This window comes from Eublepharis macularius, chromosome 4 (genome assembly GCF_028583425.1).
Source record: "Eublepharis macularius isolate TG4126 chromosome 4, MPM_Emac_v1.0, whole genome shotgun sequence".
NCBI classification, from domain to species: Eukaryota; Metazoa; Chordata; class Lepidosauria; order Squamata; family Eublepharidae; genus Eublepharis; species Eublepharis macularius.
In genome coordinates, this window is record NC_072793.1 from 164,951,124 (window position 1) to 164,967,340 (window position 16,217).

Here is a 16,217-nt window from a genome sequence, read left to right on the forward strand (position 1 = left end):
AGAAGAAAATGTAGACAGAAACCGTTTCCTCTTCTCTCTCTCTTGCAGTAGGCCCTTATAGAAAGCTGCCCCACACAGGCGCAGAAGAGGCAAGAAACCTTCTCTTCTCGAATACTTTGGTTTTCTTGTCCTGCTTTGGGCTTGGTTGTTTCAGCGAACCACACTTCCCGGGAGGCCGTGTGAGCAACAGTGAGGCCAAGCCAGCATTTTTTCCTAGAGAGGAGGAAATCGGGGCGACATGGAGCTCAACGGGGCTTATCCTCTCCCGCGGCTTCCTCGGACGGAGGGAGATTTTGGCCTTCGCCCGTCTGCGAGAAAAGTGAGCGTGGAGTTTTATAAGCAAGAAGTGGGGCGGGAACAGAAAATATGTGTGAACGGGATGGAGGAGGAAGAGCGGGCCAGGGGAGTGCAGAGAGAGCTCTGGGTAACCCCGTAGACCCCGCTCCTACACAGTCTTTCCCAATGGGAGAGTTGGGGGTGATTCTAGCCAATAAATGATAGCACCCTTGTGACTGGGGAAGAAGGGAGCTCTAACTCTCGAAAGCTTACACCCTGAAAATATTTTGGTGTCTAAAATCATGCTGTTAAATAGGCCAGTTTATGTTGACTGAGCTGGATGCAAGCTTTAGAGTAACACAGAGCACTTCTGCAGGCAAAAATATATATGACACCTTCTATGCAAACACAATTTCCTGGTTGCGGGGCAAGAAGGCAAGGCAAGGGTCAACTAGGGTTGTTTACGTTTAATTGGACTTGACCAAGAGAGGCCCAGTTTTGTGCAATGTTTTGGTTTTCTTGGAGACTTTCAGTATATTATACCTGTCAGAGGCTGGCAGGTAGGAAGCAATTTTTCCTGCTGTCGGTTTGTAGTATTGCATTCATGTAATCAAGTGGCTGGCCAAAGACATTCTTTCTTTCCTGAATGGTCAGGAACGAGAATAGATGATCACCTGGGAAATCTTTTCCTCTTTCAGACATCTCCAATGTCCTTTGAGGAGGTGGCCGTGTTCTTCACGGAGGAGGAGTGGGCTCTACTCAGTCCGGGCCAAAGAAAACTCTACTGGGAGGTGATGCAGGAAAATTACGAGACCGTGGCCTCTTTGGGTAAGAATCTTTTTTCTGCAGAGCGCAGAAGAGACTATGGGGTGGCCTCTTCCTTTGGCCCTCTGTTATTTCAGGACACGCTTTTATTTGCTGCAGAAGAACGATTGGAACTCTCCTACCTGGGGATCCTACAGCCCCTGAGAATGAAAGCATTAGACGCATTCAGGTTGTAAAGAGAAATCTGTTCCTGAAGAGGGCTCCGAGCAGGAGAAGTGGACAATACCCAGTTAGGTTCATGCCAGCAAATCCCCACAGCTCCTGTTTTCTTCTTTCTATTTTGACATGGAGTGGCTCTCCCCCAGTCCTTTGGTTGTGTGACTGATGGGGGGAGAAGAGACCTGACACTGGCCATTAGACAAGCAGAGGAGAGGCCCTTGCACTGTGGCAGAGATCCTGCTTTGCTTGTTGAAAGTCACTGGTTCAATCCATGCAAATTGAAAAGGGGTTTGGTTAGGGAGGGTCTTTGGCTGCAGGGCTGGGGAAAGCACCTGGCTGAGGCTCTCCATAGGCGCCACCTGTTGGAGTGCAATCTGCAGGACTTAATGGATAGTTCTAGGCCAGTCATGGCAGAGGGGAAAATGGGAGTCACCTGTGAACTTTCTGTTTCCTCACAACCTCGGGGAGGAAGTAACGTGGGATGTGGGGGAGTAGAAACCAGGAAGAGACACTGTCTCCATGTTCCAAGTGATGAATGGGCATTTTTGAGGCAGAACTGCTTCTCGTAGCATTTCCTTGTCCAGCTGAGAGGTGTGGAAACTACGCCAGGCATGAACCAGGCCAATAGCCACTTTATGCCAGAGTATCACATAATCTCAAAGCACTTAGTGGGCCCAAGATGGAGGGGGAGGACAGTTTGACTCCGTTCTCTTCTCCCTGTTCTGCATTTCAGGGAATCTCTCTCAGGGAGTTTGGAAGAACGGTGTGAACTTTGGCATTCTCCCCCCACCCAACCCAAGGATGGGCGGTTTATAAATCGAAATAATAAATAAATAATAAAACGGAATCAAACAGGAATACTTCTCACTTTATTTTCCTGGAAAAACAAAATGGGGTTTCCATTTATTGAGTTGATATCTCTGACAAATCAGCTCCCGCGCCCTGCAAGTTCTCCTTTTTAAAGAACATAAGAGGAGCCCGGCAGGTTCAGTCCACATAGTCCAATATCCTGTTCCACATGGTGGCCAACCAGGTGCCCTGGAGGATTAACAAACTGGGCCCAGAGGCTGAGGCCTGCCTGTGATGCTGCCTCCTGGAACTGGAATTCAGGCGTTTAGGACCTCTGAGTACGGAGGTTCCCTTCAGTCGCCATGACTTGTAGCCCTGGAGTTGGCACACCACACAGTCTACACGCTGACTTTCTGCATTCCTGATTCCTGGTCGATCGGCACACCACCCAGGAACCGGGAAAGTAGTGTCAATATGTTTCATCTGAGCGTAATAAGTCTCTCATCCTTCTCAGAGCACAATATTCCCATACACTCTAAGTAATATTCTTACATGTCTTAAGGTCCACTGTGTTCCTTTCGCTATGCTTCATAGATAAGACAAAAGCATGATCGCAGCATATCTGCTTAGCTAGCTATGACTGGTTTAGAACGTTGTAACTATTGCTATAGACGTATTTGGGCATTGCTCTTTTCCGGGTTCCTGAAAAGCTTTCTCAATAAAGCTTTCGCCTCCATGTTGGAGGGACAGACTTTGCATCCAGATCTTGTCTCGTGTCGTTACTACATGACTAGTGGCCATTTATTTATTTCCTCCAAGTCTGACCTGCTTACTCCACACACTGACTCCATAGCTTGCTGTGCTTATATGTTTTCCGCTGAGTTCTGCCTGCCACAGACACGGAACTGTCATCTCCATTGGAAGAGCCCTGGGCATTCAGAGCTCGGCCTCTTACATCCTGATCGATACAGCCTCGCTGGCTCTGATAGCTCAGGGGAGTGGCTATTCAATCCCCTTTGTTTTGTAAAGGAGGGGATATTTTCCACCCTGCCTGTCTCTGATTCCTCCCAGCTTCTTGCAAGTTTGCAGCCATTGCATATAGCACAGGGATGTCCCTGAGATAATCTAGACCCGGATGTCCAGATTCTCTTCAGTTTCGGCACCACCATGCCCACAGTCATCTAGAAGGTGGCCAAATGCCTCACCTTCTTCTCTCATAAGGTCTGCATGCCACAGAGGAACAGACAGAAACATCCTTTCATCAATATAGGCCAGACCCAAACCAGCTCACCAGTCTCGTAGCTGGCTGCATTTGTGGTATTCCCTTTTCAGTGCTCTTTCCCACAAGTTCTGCATGCTAACACCCCAAGAGGCGTTGGGTCATAGTGTTTTCCAATAATGTATTTTTAATATACACTGTATTTTCAGGTAAATTTCAATACATTTTCTTCCTCCAGATCTTCCTTTGCTGCTTCCTCTGGAGTATGATTCCAATACGTATTATGCCCAAGAAGACCTCTTAGCTGGCAGGCTTCTCCTGGCCCAGATTATCTCCTAGAACCTCCACCTCCTTCCTATTTCCGGTTGTTACAGATGGGAGCCCACCTTTCTCACTTTGCTTGCCAGCCCCATAAGCCACAGTGACTGCAATAAGACTTTACTTGGGGTGTGCCCACTTGAGATATTAAACAGTAATTTGAATCCAGAATGAACGGCTCTGCCTTGGGTTGCTCTCCTCAAAATGGGGACTGGAGATTTTCCAACATTCTAGCTCAACACTACACAGATCAGTTCCCCTGGAGAAAATGGCTCCTTAGGAGGGAGGACTCTTACAGCATTATGCCCCGCCCTCTTCAGGCTCCCCCCCCCCCCCCAAACCCCAGGAATGTCCCAAAGTGGAGTTAACAGCCTTAGGTCTACCTCTTGACAAATGAGTTGTAGCAATACTGGTTGAAGCAACAGCCTCAGAGATCATCCTTTCCTAGCAAACTATATGCAAAATTAGAGATGTACAACCAATGTCATACTGCACATTTTCCCCCTTGTGGGGACCCCAAATGACTTACATTCTTCTTTCCATCATTTTATCCTCACAACAACCCTGTGAAGTAGGTTAGACTGTGGTGAAGTAGGGAATTGATCCAGGACCTCCTAGATCCAATTCAGACCCACTAACCACTAAACCACCCAGGTTCTGATAGTTGAGGAACATTCTTAGCCCATCTTTGTTTATTAAAGGAGGGGATATTTTTCTATTTTCTTTCTCTGTGCGAGGTGGCGAGTTTTGAGACCCCTAGCTTTTTTTTAATGAGTTATGCCCCTGTTTTTTTAATGAGTTATGCATTTTAACTGTAGAAATTGGTGGAGGCAGTTCTGGAAATAACCAGGGCCATGTTAACCCAATTAACTTTGTTTGGGGCACAGCAACTCCCATCATCACCCTGAAGCTGGAGAACAATTTTGAGGCTGCTAGCTGTATTTTCCTTGGGTGACGGGCAAGCCATTGGCTGCACTGTGGTCTCACCTGGCTTCCCACCCCCTCTCCCCAATCCCAGCCTCTCCTCAGGGTGGGGCTGGCTGGCACTGGGCTGCACTGGTGTCCTTCCCTGCAGCTCTGCCCCGCCCACGCCAGTGGTCCTCTGTCAAGCATTCTTTCTGCCTGAGTGGGCCACCATCATCAGTGAAGGAGGAGTCTGTAACGGGGATGGAAGCCCTGCCTGCCTGTCCTGCCGCTCAGTGTCAGGCCTGCTAGGCCCCGAGGTGCGTTGACTGGCCGCGTCCTCCTTCGCTGGGTGCGGGGATAAATCAAAGGGGAGCGGCTTTGTCCTTACAAACCGACAATATTTCTTTCCTGGCACTCTGCTGATGTTCAACTTTTCTTGCTTCTTTCCTTCTCACCCCCTGGTTAAGCTATCTGTATCCACTCACCTGTGGTCAGCTTTCCCGCCTTATCTCCCCCAGACACAGTTCAGATGTTGCCAGCCCAGCTGCTGGAAATGCTAAAACGCCCCTCGAAACCCGGGTTGGAAGGCTGGCAATATTGTGTGACTGCCTGGCAACAGCTGAAGAGGGTGTTTGTTTTGTAAGGTTTTTCCATCTGTTTTTGTAAAGAAAAAATATTTCCGTGCAGCAGGACTTGAGTCTAGCGGCACCTTAGAGACCCAACAAGATTTTCAGGGCATAAACTTTCAGAAGGCAAAGCCCTTTTTCAAGACAAGAGAGTGTCTAGCCTCATGTTTGCTGCAGGCTGTAGGTGTCAGCTTGTGGCTAGATAAGGCTCTTCCTACAGGTTCCCTTTCAAAAGCAAACAAGAGTCCATTGATTGAACAAGGAAACTTTACTGCAGAAAAGGTCCATTATAGTCCACTGTCCTGAATAGGAGACTCAGGATGGTACACAGTCATTGTTACCAATGAAGGGCAAAGCATGAGGTACAGAGTAACAGTTCCCATCTGCATCAGCCTCCCCCCACAGTTCTCAAAACAACATCTTTCAGTCTTGGGAAGCTGCTCTCCGTCAAGGCCAATGCCTGGTGGAACGGTGTTAGACAAAACAGTCTCCTCCGGTGGGAAAGCTGCCTGGGAACTGGTGCACCTGCGGGGAAAGCACTTAGACACTAGAAACATTAGAAAATGGAGTCAGTACAGTTTAAATATACACTGGACCTGACAGTAGGAACACCTCCTCCAACAATATTGTCCGCCCTTCGCAGCGCACTCTTGGCCCACCAGAGGAATCTGTTCTTTCACAAGGACTAGCTATCGTTCTGCACCACAAGATCTGCACAGCTGATACAGTTCTGCGGTAACTTGGAGGTCTTTTTCACTGTCTGTGTCTGAAGGAATACTTCCTTCAAGCCTCAGAACATAACATGGCTGGACAAACAACAATTCACAATCTATTGCTGACCAGTTCCCATCCCTTCAACCTCCTAACGGACAACACACTTCCCACCAGTTGCCACCCACCCAACCCTCCAGGAAGAAAAATTCCACATGGACCCCCACCATCCCATGACAGTCACAAAGTCACATTAAATCGCTGCATGAAATGCTTTTGCTGCCGAGCCCAGTCATCATCTCCCACAACACAACTTCACCCACACTGAAAGAAATGCTACCAGCAGCCTCAGAAATAATCCAGACATCACGATTAAAGAAGCTGGCAAAGGAGGACCTGTTGTCATCATGGACAAATCTGACTACATCCCAAAGGCTGAGAAACTGTTCTCCAATACGATGTTCTACAAAGGACTAACCCCAGGCTCCACTCAGGAATACCAAAGAGAACTGAACAGGATTTGAAGGAATTGCCTACACACATACAGGAACAAATCTGGATAGAAACCACAGGAACTTAAACCAGGCACAGTATATCTTCTGCCCAAAATACACAAACCTGGCAACCAAGGATGTCCTATTGTCTTGGGTATAGAGATGAGATGTCTGTTGAGATGTCTGGGTATATGGACTCCATTGTCGAACCCTATCCCCTCAATGCCCCCTGTAATGTGCGCGACACCACAGACATCCTAAGAAAAGTACAATCGGGTGACAGTCTTCCAGATAACACTCTTTTGGCAGCCATGAGTCTCTATACAGCAACATGTCCCACAAAGATAAACTACAAAACACTAGGAACACCATTACTGACAACACCACAGCTGCCCTCACTATATGCCTCCAGTCTTCATCCGAAACACACCAAACAATCCATCATCTACAGCCAAGCGTTACAGCCAAATTTGTTATAGCTGCATTTGTTCCAATCTCTCTGACAGAGATTGTCACCTGCAGGATCTACAGCAGACTTTTTGGGAATTACAATACCCACCTGCTGTAGTAAGGAATCAAATTACCAAAGCCAAAATGATACCAAGAGATACCCTCTTATAAGACAGGTCCAAGTGAAACAACAGTATAAGGGTGGACACATACAGCTCTTAGCTCAAACACATTGGGAGGTAAATCTTTTCTTCCAAAAGACAACCCCCCCCCGCCAAACTTAAATAACATCTCACTTATAATAATGTACTTCCCAACACTGACATGGACTCTAGGATCAAAGCCTGCAATAAACCAAGATGCCGTGTCCCCATATTCATTCCGGCAGCACGATTGCTGGACTTTACCTCTCCAGTTATACCATCTCAGCTTCATTCACTTGTTCATCTTCCATTCTTATATATGAAATCAAGTGTCTGAAATGCCTCTTTGCTCTCTACATTGAATAAACAGGTTGGTCCCTATGCAAAAGAATAAATGGACATAAAACTGGCATTAGAAATCACAACACTCACCAGCGGAAGAACTTTTTTAATCTTCCAGGACATTCCATCACTTGCCTAAAAGTGGCTGTCCTCAAACAGAGAAACTTCAAGGGGAGATTAGAGTGTGAGATTGCTGAAATAGGGTTCATTCACAAATTTGGGACAGTGCCCCCCCAGGCTGAACAGAGACTTGCAGTGCAATCCTAAAGAGAGTTACTCCAGTCTAAGCTCATTGAAGTCAATGGGCTTAGACTGGAGTAACTCTCCTTAGGATTGCACTGTTAGTATTCTTTTTTTAAAAAACTTCATTTAAAAGAAGAAAAAAGACATTTGAAAATGCATAAAGAATCTTGAACAGAATAATATATTTAAACTACAACAAAAATATAAGCAAGATATATAATGACAGCTAAATTTTATGATATTTCTCCTCTTCCTCTTTTTGATTACTTATGCCAAAAATTTTATACCTTTCTTTCATGTCCTGGTGATACCTTCCCCTTTCCAAGACCCTCCTGGCACATGGTTAGAGATTGCTGAGATACTTCCAGACCCCTGGATCTTGCTGCAGAAAGTACTATTTACTACTGACTGTACTTGCTAACAGGCATTTTTCCCTTTTCCTTTTTATTTGATTTATGTCTCTCTTTTCCATCTACAGATGTGGGGGACATGGCGACTGAGAAGGAACCAGAAACGGTGGTTGTGGAAACAGATGAAGATCTACAGATAGAAGCGAAATTGGGCATTCAGATGGTGCCCAAGAGGGAGCAGGGAAGTGAAAGGAAAGCCAAACAGAAGCAGAGGAAGGAATTAGTTGCCCATCTGAGCAGGAGGATGCTTGAGGTCCCAGCCCCAAATGAAATGAAGAAGAGAAAGAGAAGGCAGGGTTCAGTGATTGTGAAAGGGATGATCAGCAAACTCAGAGATAAAAAATATCAGAACATTACAGTGTGCTGGAAAACATATAAATGCTTGGAGTCTGGAAAGGTCTTCTTTCAGAGAAGCAAGCTAGCTAAACATCAAAAAGTTCACACCGGGGAGAAGCCTTATAAATGCTTGGAGTGTGGGAAGAGCTTCTCTCAGAATAGTAAACTTACTAGCCATCAAAAGGCTCACACAGGGGAGAAACCTTATAAATGCTTGGAGTGTGGGAAGAGCTTCTCTCAGAATGACCACCTAACTAGACATCAAAAGATTCACACCGGGGAGAAGCCTTATAAATGCTTGGAGTGTGGGAAGAGCTTCTCTCAGAATAGTAAACTTACTAGCCATCAAAAGGCTCACACAGGGGAGAAACCTTATAAATGCTTGGAGTGTGGGAAGAGCTTCTCTCAGAATGACCACCTAACTAGACATCAAAAGATTCACACCGGAGAGAAGCCTTATAAATGCTTGGAATGTGGGAAGACCTTCTCTCAGAAAGCCAATCTAACTAGACATCAAAAGGTTCACATAGCGAAGAAGCCTTATAAATGCTTGGAGTGTGGGAAGAGATTCTCTCAGAATGACCACCTAACTAGACATCAAAAGATTCACACCGGGGAGAAGCCTTATAAATGCTTGGAGTGTGGGAAGAGCTTCTCTCAGAATAGTAACCTAACTAGCCATCAAAAGATTCACACCGGGGAGAAGCCTTATAAATGCTTGGAGTGTGGGAAGAGCTTCTCTCAGAATAGTAACCTAACTAGCCATCAAAAGATTCACACCGGGGAGAAGCCTTATAAATGCTTGGTGTGTTGGAAGAGCTTTGCTCAGAATAGCAATCTCACTCAACATCAGAAGGTTCACACGGGAGAGAAGCCATATAAATGCTTGGTATGTGGGAAGAGTTTCTCTCAGAATGCCAGTCTAACTAGCCATCAAAAGGTTCACACAGGGGAGAAGTCTTATAAATGCTTGGAGTGTGGGAAGAGCTTTGCTCAGAATGACACCCTAACTAGCCATCAAAAGATTCACACCGGGGAGAAGCCTTATAAATGCTTGGTGTGTTGGAAGAGCTTTGCTCATAATAGCAATCTCACTCAGCATCAGAAGGTTCACACGGGAGAGAAGCCATATAAATGCTTGGTATGTGGGAAGAGTTTCTCTCAGAATGCCAGTCTAACTAGCCATCAAAATGTTCACACGGGAGAGAAGCCTTATAAATGCTTGGAGTGTGAGAAGAGCTTCTCTCAGAGTAGCAACCTAACTAGGCATCAAAAGGTTCACACCGGAGAGAAGCCTTATAAATGCTTGTTGTGTTGGAAGAGCTTTGCTCAGAATGACACCCTAACTAGCCATCAAAAGATTCACACCGGGGAGAAGCCTTATAAATGCTTGGTGTGTTGGAAGAGCTTTGCTCATAATAGCAATCTCACTCAGCATCAGAAGGTTCACACGGGAGAGAAGCCATATAAATGCTTGGTATGTGGGAAGAGTTTCTCTCAGAATGCCAGTCTAACTAGCCATCAAAATGTTCACACGGGAGAAAAGCCTTATAAATGCTTGGAGTGTGAGAAGAGCTTCTCTCAGAGTAGCAACCTAACTAGGCATCAAAAGGTTCACACCGGAGAGAAGCCTTATAAATGCTTGTTGTGTTGGAAGAGCTTTGCTCAGAATGACAACCTAACTAGACATCAAAAGATTCACGCCGGGGAGAAGCCATATAAACGCTTGGAAAGTGGGAACAAATTTTCTCAGAATGCTAATCTAACTAGCCATCAAAAGGTTCACACAGGGCAGAAGCCTTACAAATGTTTAGAATGTGGAAAGAGCTTTAATGAGAGCAGCAGCTTTACCTTACACTGCAAGATTCTCACTGGAGAATAACCATCCAATCAAAGTTAGCATGTGGAAAACCAGTAAATGTGGCTGACCTTGCCTCCCTGTGGCCATGACCTGATTTATAATAGCTGCCCTGACAAGGAACAGCTTCCTGCCTATTTCTTCCTTTTCTTCCATCCCTCCTTCTTTCTTTTTGTTAGCCTCAAGTATATGTATGTAGCACCTCTGGTGAGCAAAACATACTTATTTTTCTCTGTATTCTTTTACAGCTTCTCATGTTAATGGATCATTTGCCAAGGTGCTGAGATTAATGCCTCATATCATCTCTTATAAAATGATGAGTGCTATAATTTTCTAATGGGAAGACCATAGATTCTAACTCTTTGAGAACGTGTCATATTGTGGATTAAATTTTCTATCCTTCCCCTCTAAGTCCAATAACGAATGTAATTTATCATCATCTCTTAGAGCTACAGTATCCCTTGTCTGTATTTTTTTAAAAAAATAAATGACTAATTTACTAAAAATATCCTTAACTTTAGTAAGTTTTGTTCTGTAGGTATTTTGTTCAGATCAGCCTTACGAGGTTCTGCACATTTTGTTAAAAGGATTTCCAAATACCACTTCTGTTTTTTTCTCTGTTTCTCAGGCTTCTGAGTCATACATTTTTCAGTTTTATTTTTAATTAGTTTGCTAGTTTTGATTCTCTTAGGTAAAAAATCAATAGGTATCTTCTGCTTGGACAAGGGCACTCACATTTCTGTACCCTCAGTTTTGCTTGGCTGATGCCATTTGAGAGTATGGAATATATCAAATGTATTTAACCATTTTTCTTAGTCTCATGGGAAGATTCTCTCTTCTGCGCAGTTAATGCAATGCAAGGCTTCATTTTCCTCTGGTTCACTGCTATATAACTGGAGTTGGAACAAGACTAGGGAGGATAATGCTTAGCCAGACTCAAGAGCACCTGGATATCTCCTGTTTGTTACATGTCATCCCATGGCTGAGAAGGCTCAGTTTAAGCACAAATCCGAATGTAGAGGTTTCCATTGTCATTGCAGAAGTTGACTGGAAGTTTCCCCCCTCCTCTCACTCAAGAAAAGAGAGGTGAAAATCCAGCTCATGCTGAGGTAGCCAGAACAATCTATTGACCCTGTCTGAGAGATTCTTCCCCTCAGATGGAAAGAGCTGTTATGAAACCACCATCTGAAGATGAATAACAGCCACCTGATGGATTCCAGCTAATTCAACTTTCCCGATAGCAGATGAGAAAAGTCTACAAAAGATCTATAAATATCCACCGAGACCACTGAAATTCCTGAAGACAAAGCATTGCCCTGTGAATGGATTCATGAATGGCTTGCTTTGTGTTTTTCTGTTTTGCACTTTATAATATTTTACCTGTTTCCAGTCCTGCGAGGGGAGGGATCATGCATAAACCACCTACATGTATGTTTATCTATGCATTTTCAACTTCGCAATCTCTAAGCACCTCTCTTCACCTCTGATCAAGATGATCATTTTCATCGTACCTCTGCATTGTTCCTCCTGCAGGCCCTTCTTTGTAACATCCCTCCCACCTTCTGAATGGGATGTGATGCTTGATGGGTCTTCATTCTCATTTACCTCTGACAAAGTGCGTTTTGATTCACATACGCTTATACTCTGGGAAATTTTGTCCTTTTCTCAGGTGTTACTGGACAATTCCCGCCTCGCCAATATAGACCCACACAACTACCCACCTGAAACTATTTGCATAACATTTGTAATTTTAGTGGCTATGTGAGAGCCACTAAAACCATTGATTTATTCAATTATCTCAAGAGAGTTGTTTCAGTAGTGGGGGGCTTCCAGTGGCCCAAGTTGGGGCTCCATTCAGACTCCCTTGGCCTAGCTCCCCCCTCGGACAGAGCAAGCACAGCCATAGGTCCAGGTGATTGCGTGCTTGCACCCGTAACTCCCCTGCGATGGTGGGCACGCAACCCCTTGACGGTCTCCCTCACAGGATCAGAGCCACACAACAGCACAATATCCAAATGCAGGTGAGGAACACTTCCTCACTGGAGGAACATCCATCCTCTGGTTGCTGGCAGCACCTGTGATGATGGAACTGCCATCACCACCCCGGCCACGGACACTTCCAGGACATGGCAGACCTGGCTGTGGCTTGTGTGAGTCCAAGCCTGTCATCACATGTCTCTGTTTCCCTTTCAAGTAGGTCGTGACCCATCAGAGAAGTCAAGGAGCATGGCTGTTTCAGCCCCCAGTAATACTTCTTGACTACCATTCAAGCTAGCCTCAGGAGCAGCTTCCCCAGGCAGCCTGTGAGTCAACCCTGCTCCTGAGAAAACAGCACCAGAAATGGCAGTCCTGGCCGAGACTGCTGTGCTAACAGGCACAGCTCCCTAGAGCTGGATGAGGGAAGTTGGCAATACACGGCCAGACGTCATTTTTACTTTTGGCAGTTCAATAAAGTCTGTCGAACAACTCCCTGCCTGCCTATTTGTTTGCCTGTGCGTGACAATAGCTGCCCTCTCCACTTCCCCGTAGGGCTGCCTTTTCACACATCCCAGCAAATGATCTCTGACTCTGGGTGGTACGGATGGAGCAGTCCCAGAGAGGCTCCAGGTGTCTCTACACATTTGGGTGGCTCTGCTGCCCCAAAGAGCAGGTGTCCAGTGACACCTTGGAGGCTCCAGCCCCACTCTGCTTCCCTCCTCCCCTCAAATTCACTGCAGGCAGGTGGGGGGGGCAGGACTTGGAGTGTCGCCTGTGTGTGCCTGGCGGGGCAGGGTTGTACCACAGAGGATACTCATTCTCTGACAGCTCTGCTGTTTTCTAATAAGCGAGGCAGACGACTGCTGTATGTGGGGCCGAGATTCATGCTGGGATGTGTGTGGGGGTGGGATGTGGAGCGACGTCCACACACTACGCTTGGTACTGTCTATAATACATTATTATGTACTGTCTGTTGTTGCAAGTATATCGATAAACAGTATTCTCCTGGATGGGGTAAGATTAGATTTTTTGAGGTTAACCAAAAGTCCCAACCGGGAGCAGGTAAGCATCACTTTAGTAATGTGGACCAGAAGTGCATCAGCAGAGGGTGCTGCTAACAGCCAATCATCCAGATAGGGATAGATTGTACAACCTTGTTCCCTCAAATATGCAACTACAACAGCCATACATTTAGAAAAAACTCGGGGGGCTGTTGATAGTCCAAAAGGGAGTACCTGATAATGGTAGGCCTTACTGTTACAAAGGAACCTAAGGTATTTCTTATGGTCAGGATGGATGGCAATATGGAAGTATACCTCCCTGAGATCCAGGACGGCGAACCACATGTCCTTGGGCATTAACTGGAGGACTGTATTTAAAGTAAGCATTCTGAAGCGTTTAACAAGAACGAATTTATTCAATTCTCTCAGATCTAAAATGGGTCGTACCCCGCCATCCTTTTTGTCTACTAGGAACATCCTAGAGTAAAAACCCCAGAGGGGGTCCTGAGGGAGTACCTCCTGTACGGCTCCCTTCTCCAGAAGTGCTACAACCTCAGTCTGTAACTTATCAGAAGAGGATTGCACTGCATAATCAGGAAGAGACAACACCGGGTAAACATCAAACTGAATTTTATAACCAACTGTAACAATGTTAAGCACCCAACTATTATGGGTAATCTCTGCCCATGCCGAGGCAAACTGAGCCAATCTGTTTCCAAACACGACAGATTGTTCAAATTCTAGTTAGAACTGTTTAGGTTGAGTTGCTGACTCTTTGGCATCGTGGGCTTGTTGATTGCGACATGGGCGGTAGCTAGGTCTCCTGCGCTGAAAAGAGCTTGCAGGGGGCTGGAATTGCCTGTAGGAACCATAACGTGGATACGGTTGGTATCTCTGCTGTTGCCCACGATAAGACTGCGAGGAACAATACTGGAATCGATTCTCGATGAATTGCCTGGTTGGGAGAATACCGTAGGAACGGGCTGTCAGCCGATCTTTACGTTTTTGCGACAGGTATTCATCCGTTCTCAATGAAAATAGAGAATGATCTTCAAAAGGCTGATTCTCCACTTTGTTTCGTGTTTCGACAGGCAATGCAGTCATGCGGAGCCACGAGTGTCGGTGAAGAACGATCGAAGATGCCAATGCTCTTGCAGGCGTGTCGACCGTGTTGCAACCAGCGTTAATTTGTTGTCGTGACAGTCGCAGAGCCTCATCCATTATTACTTTAGCCAACACTTTTTGGTCGGCAGGAAGCTTATCTATGAAGACCGCCATGCGATTCCATAGGAAAAGCTGATAGGCTCCTATGATTGCCGAGTAATTAGAGATTTTGAGCGTCAGGGCAGCAGATGAGTATAATTTCTTGCTCAAGGAATCCAGCTTCCTGCTTTCCTTGTCGATGGGCATGACATGGGACCCTTGGCACTGACGGGTCTGCATCTCCTCTGTAATGAGGGAAGAAGGCAGAAGATGTACAAAGAGACACGTACAGACGTCATCTCTTGTCTTATATAGAGCTTCTAGCTTATGGGATGTTGGATAAACGGAAGCTGGTTTCTCACAGATCATGGTAACAATGGCCATCAATCCCTCAGTGAACGGGAATGCAGTGGTTGGAGGATTCCCAGACTGAACATACTGAAGAATCTTATCCTTTGGTTTCAGTTCCACAGCCGAAATCTCAATATCAAGAGAGCGGGCCATTTGGACCATCGGCTCTGTGTAGAGCAGATAGTCTTCCGAAGGTGAAATATGACCAGTCCCAATAATGATGTCTTCGGGAGAAGGGTCAGAAGGCGGGCTGGGGCTCGGATCCTGGCATGGGTCAGGCTGTAGGTAAGGCAAACCCCATCCGGGGGAGCCATAGCGGGAGAACTCACTCCGAGCGTCACCCCAATATTCTCTGCCAAGAGATGGGGAATAGGATCGGTGAGATCTTGCATGAAGGGAGCCTTCCCGTTCATATCCACACCTAGGCAAATGATAAGGTAGATTCTCTCTACCAGTATAGTCACCAGCAGACCACGCATGGGCCACAAGGGGTGGAACGTAGGGCAGGTCACCATCCTCAGCAGAAGAATGGCATGATGAAGAAGACAGGTGCGGTGAGGGAGTCTTGGGCTTCTCCCAGCACACCTCTTCAGTTTGGATGGAAGTCGATTGTCTGTGCTTCGACTTCTTCTTCGCCTTTTTCTCACCCTTAGAGATTAAGCCACGGTCGACGCTTCGACTCTGGTCTACCGGATCTGGAGACGTCAAGACAGGCAATGGATCCGAAGCCTTGGGTTCCGACCCGGCACTATCCTTCAGACCGAGGCTAAGGCAAGTCGACTCCGTGGACTTCAGAACCAACGGTGTCGGTTCCGGTGTCAGATCCAGTGACTTCAGAGCCGATCCGGTCGGGATGTTCAGATCCAACGAAGTCTTCTGAACCTTCGGAGCCGGCGTGGGTGACTTGGAATGGTGTTGTTGCTTCTGAGTTGGATCCGAATTCGGGGTTTGTTTGCGATCCGAAGCGGAACCCGGAGCGTCTTTCGGATCCGAGGTCAGAGTCGGAGTTCGTTGGAACCGATCCGGAGAGTGGGATCGAGAGGTGGAAGTGAAACTTCGAACAGATTGTCCGACTGCCGAGGGGGTGTCAACCGTACTGCTCACTGGCGGCAGCCCTAGTGGTATCCGTGGCTCCCGACACCCGCATAGCCCTCCTCCAAAGTAGGGCATTCAACCTGTTCGCCCTCTCAGCCCTGGCCTTAGGCGTGAATCGTTGGCAATGCTCACATTTTTCGACAATGAGTCCTTGAAGGACAATGTGTCCTTCACCCAGGCAAACGGAATGGCCATCCGTCCTTGTCATTTTCGTCGAACAGCGCTTAAACAGCAATTTCTCAGCCATAGTTAGAAAATGAACGATCTCTCTCACAAAATGGCGTTTCTTCTCACAGCGGACAGCTAGATCTTCACCGGTCGGCGGCAAAGAAGAAACTGAGGGTGAGGGGGGCAACGTTGCCCAATGTCGCTCGGGCGTAAAATGCCACGCATGCGCATTGGACTGACGGGCGCCCCCTAGTGGACAGTGGCTAGAAAAGAAAAATCCGGTCGGCAGGCCTGTGCAGGCGCAGTCCCATGTGGGG

The 16,217-nt window shown here is 46.6% G+C and overlaps 1 protein-coding gene across 1 annotated transcript; it reads left to right on the forward strand.

Annotated features, from left to right (window-relative positions):
* Positions 1 to 237: 237 nt before the first annotated feature.
* Positions 238 to 10,533, forward strand: LOC129329369 (zinc finger protein 420-like). The gene is made up of 3 exons (XM_054978911.1): positions 238 to 319; positions 975 to 1,104; positions 7,980 to 10,533. The coding sequence occupies exons 1-3, from the start codon at positions 239 to 241 to the stop codon at positions 10,127 to 10,129; spliced, it is 2,361 nt and encodes a 786-aa protein (XP_054834886.1). The 5' UTR covers position 238; the 3' UTR covers positions 10,130 to 10,533.
* The last annotated feature ends 5,684 nt before the right edge of the window (positions 10,534 to 16,217 follow it).

What these genes read in the sequence shown, in the direction of transcription:
- LOC129329369 (XM_054978911.1), top strand. Translation starts at nt 239, where the DNA reads ATGGAGCTCAACGGGGCTTATCCTCTCCCGCGGCTTCCTCGGACGGAG. An exon ending in TTCGCCCGTCTGCGAGAAAA is followed by an intron (nt 320 to 974) that starts GTGAGCGTGGAG and finishes TTCCTCTTTCAG; the next exon opens with ACATCTCCAATGTCCTTTGA. An exon ending in CGAGACCGTGGCCTCTTTGG is followed by an intron (nt 1,105 to 7,979) that starts GTAAGAATCTTT and finishes TTCCATCTACAG; the next exon opens with ATGTGGGGGACATGGCGACT.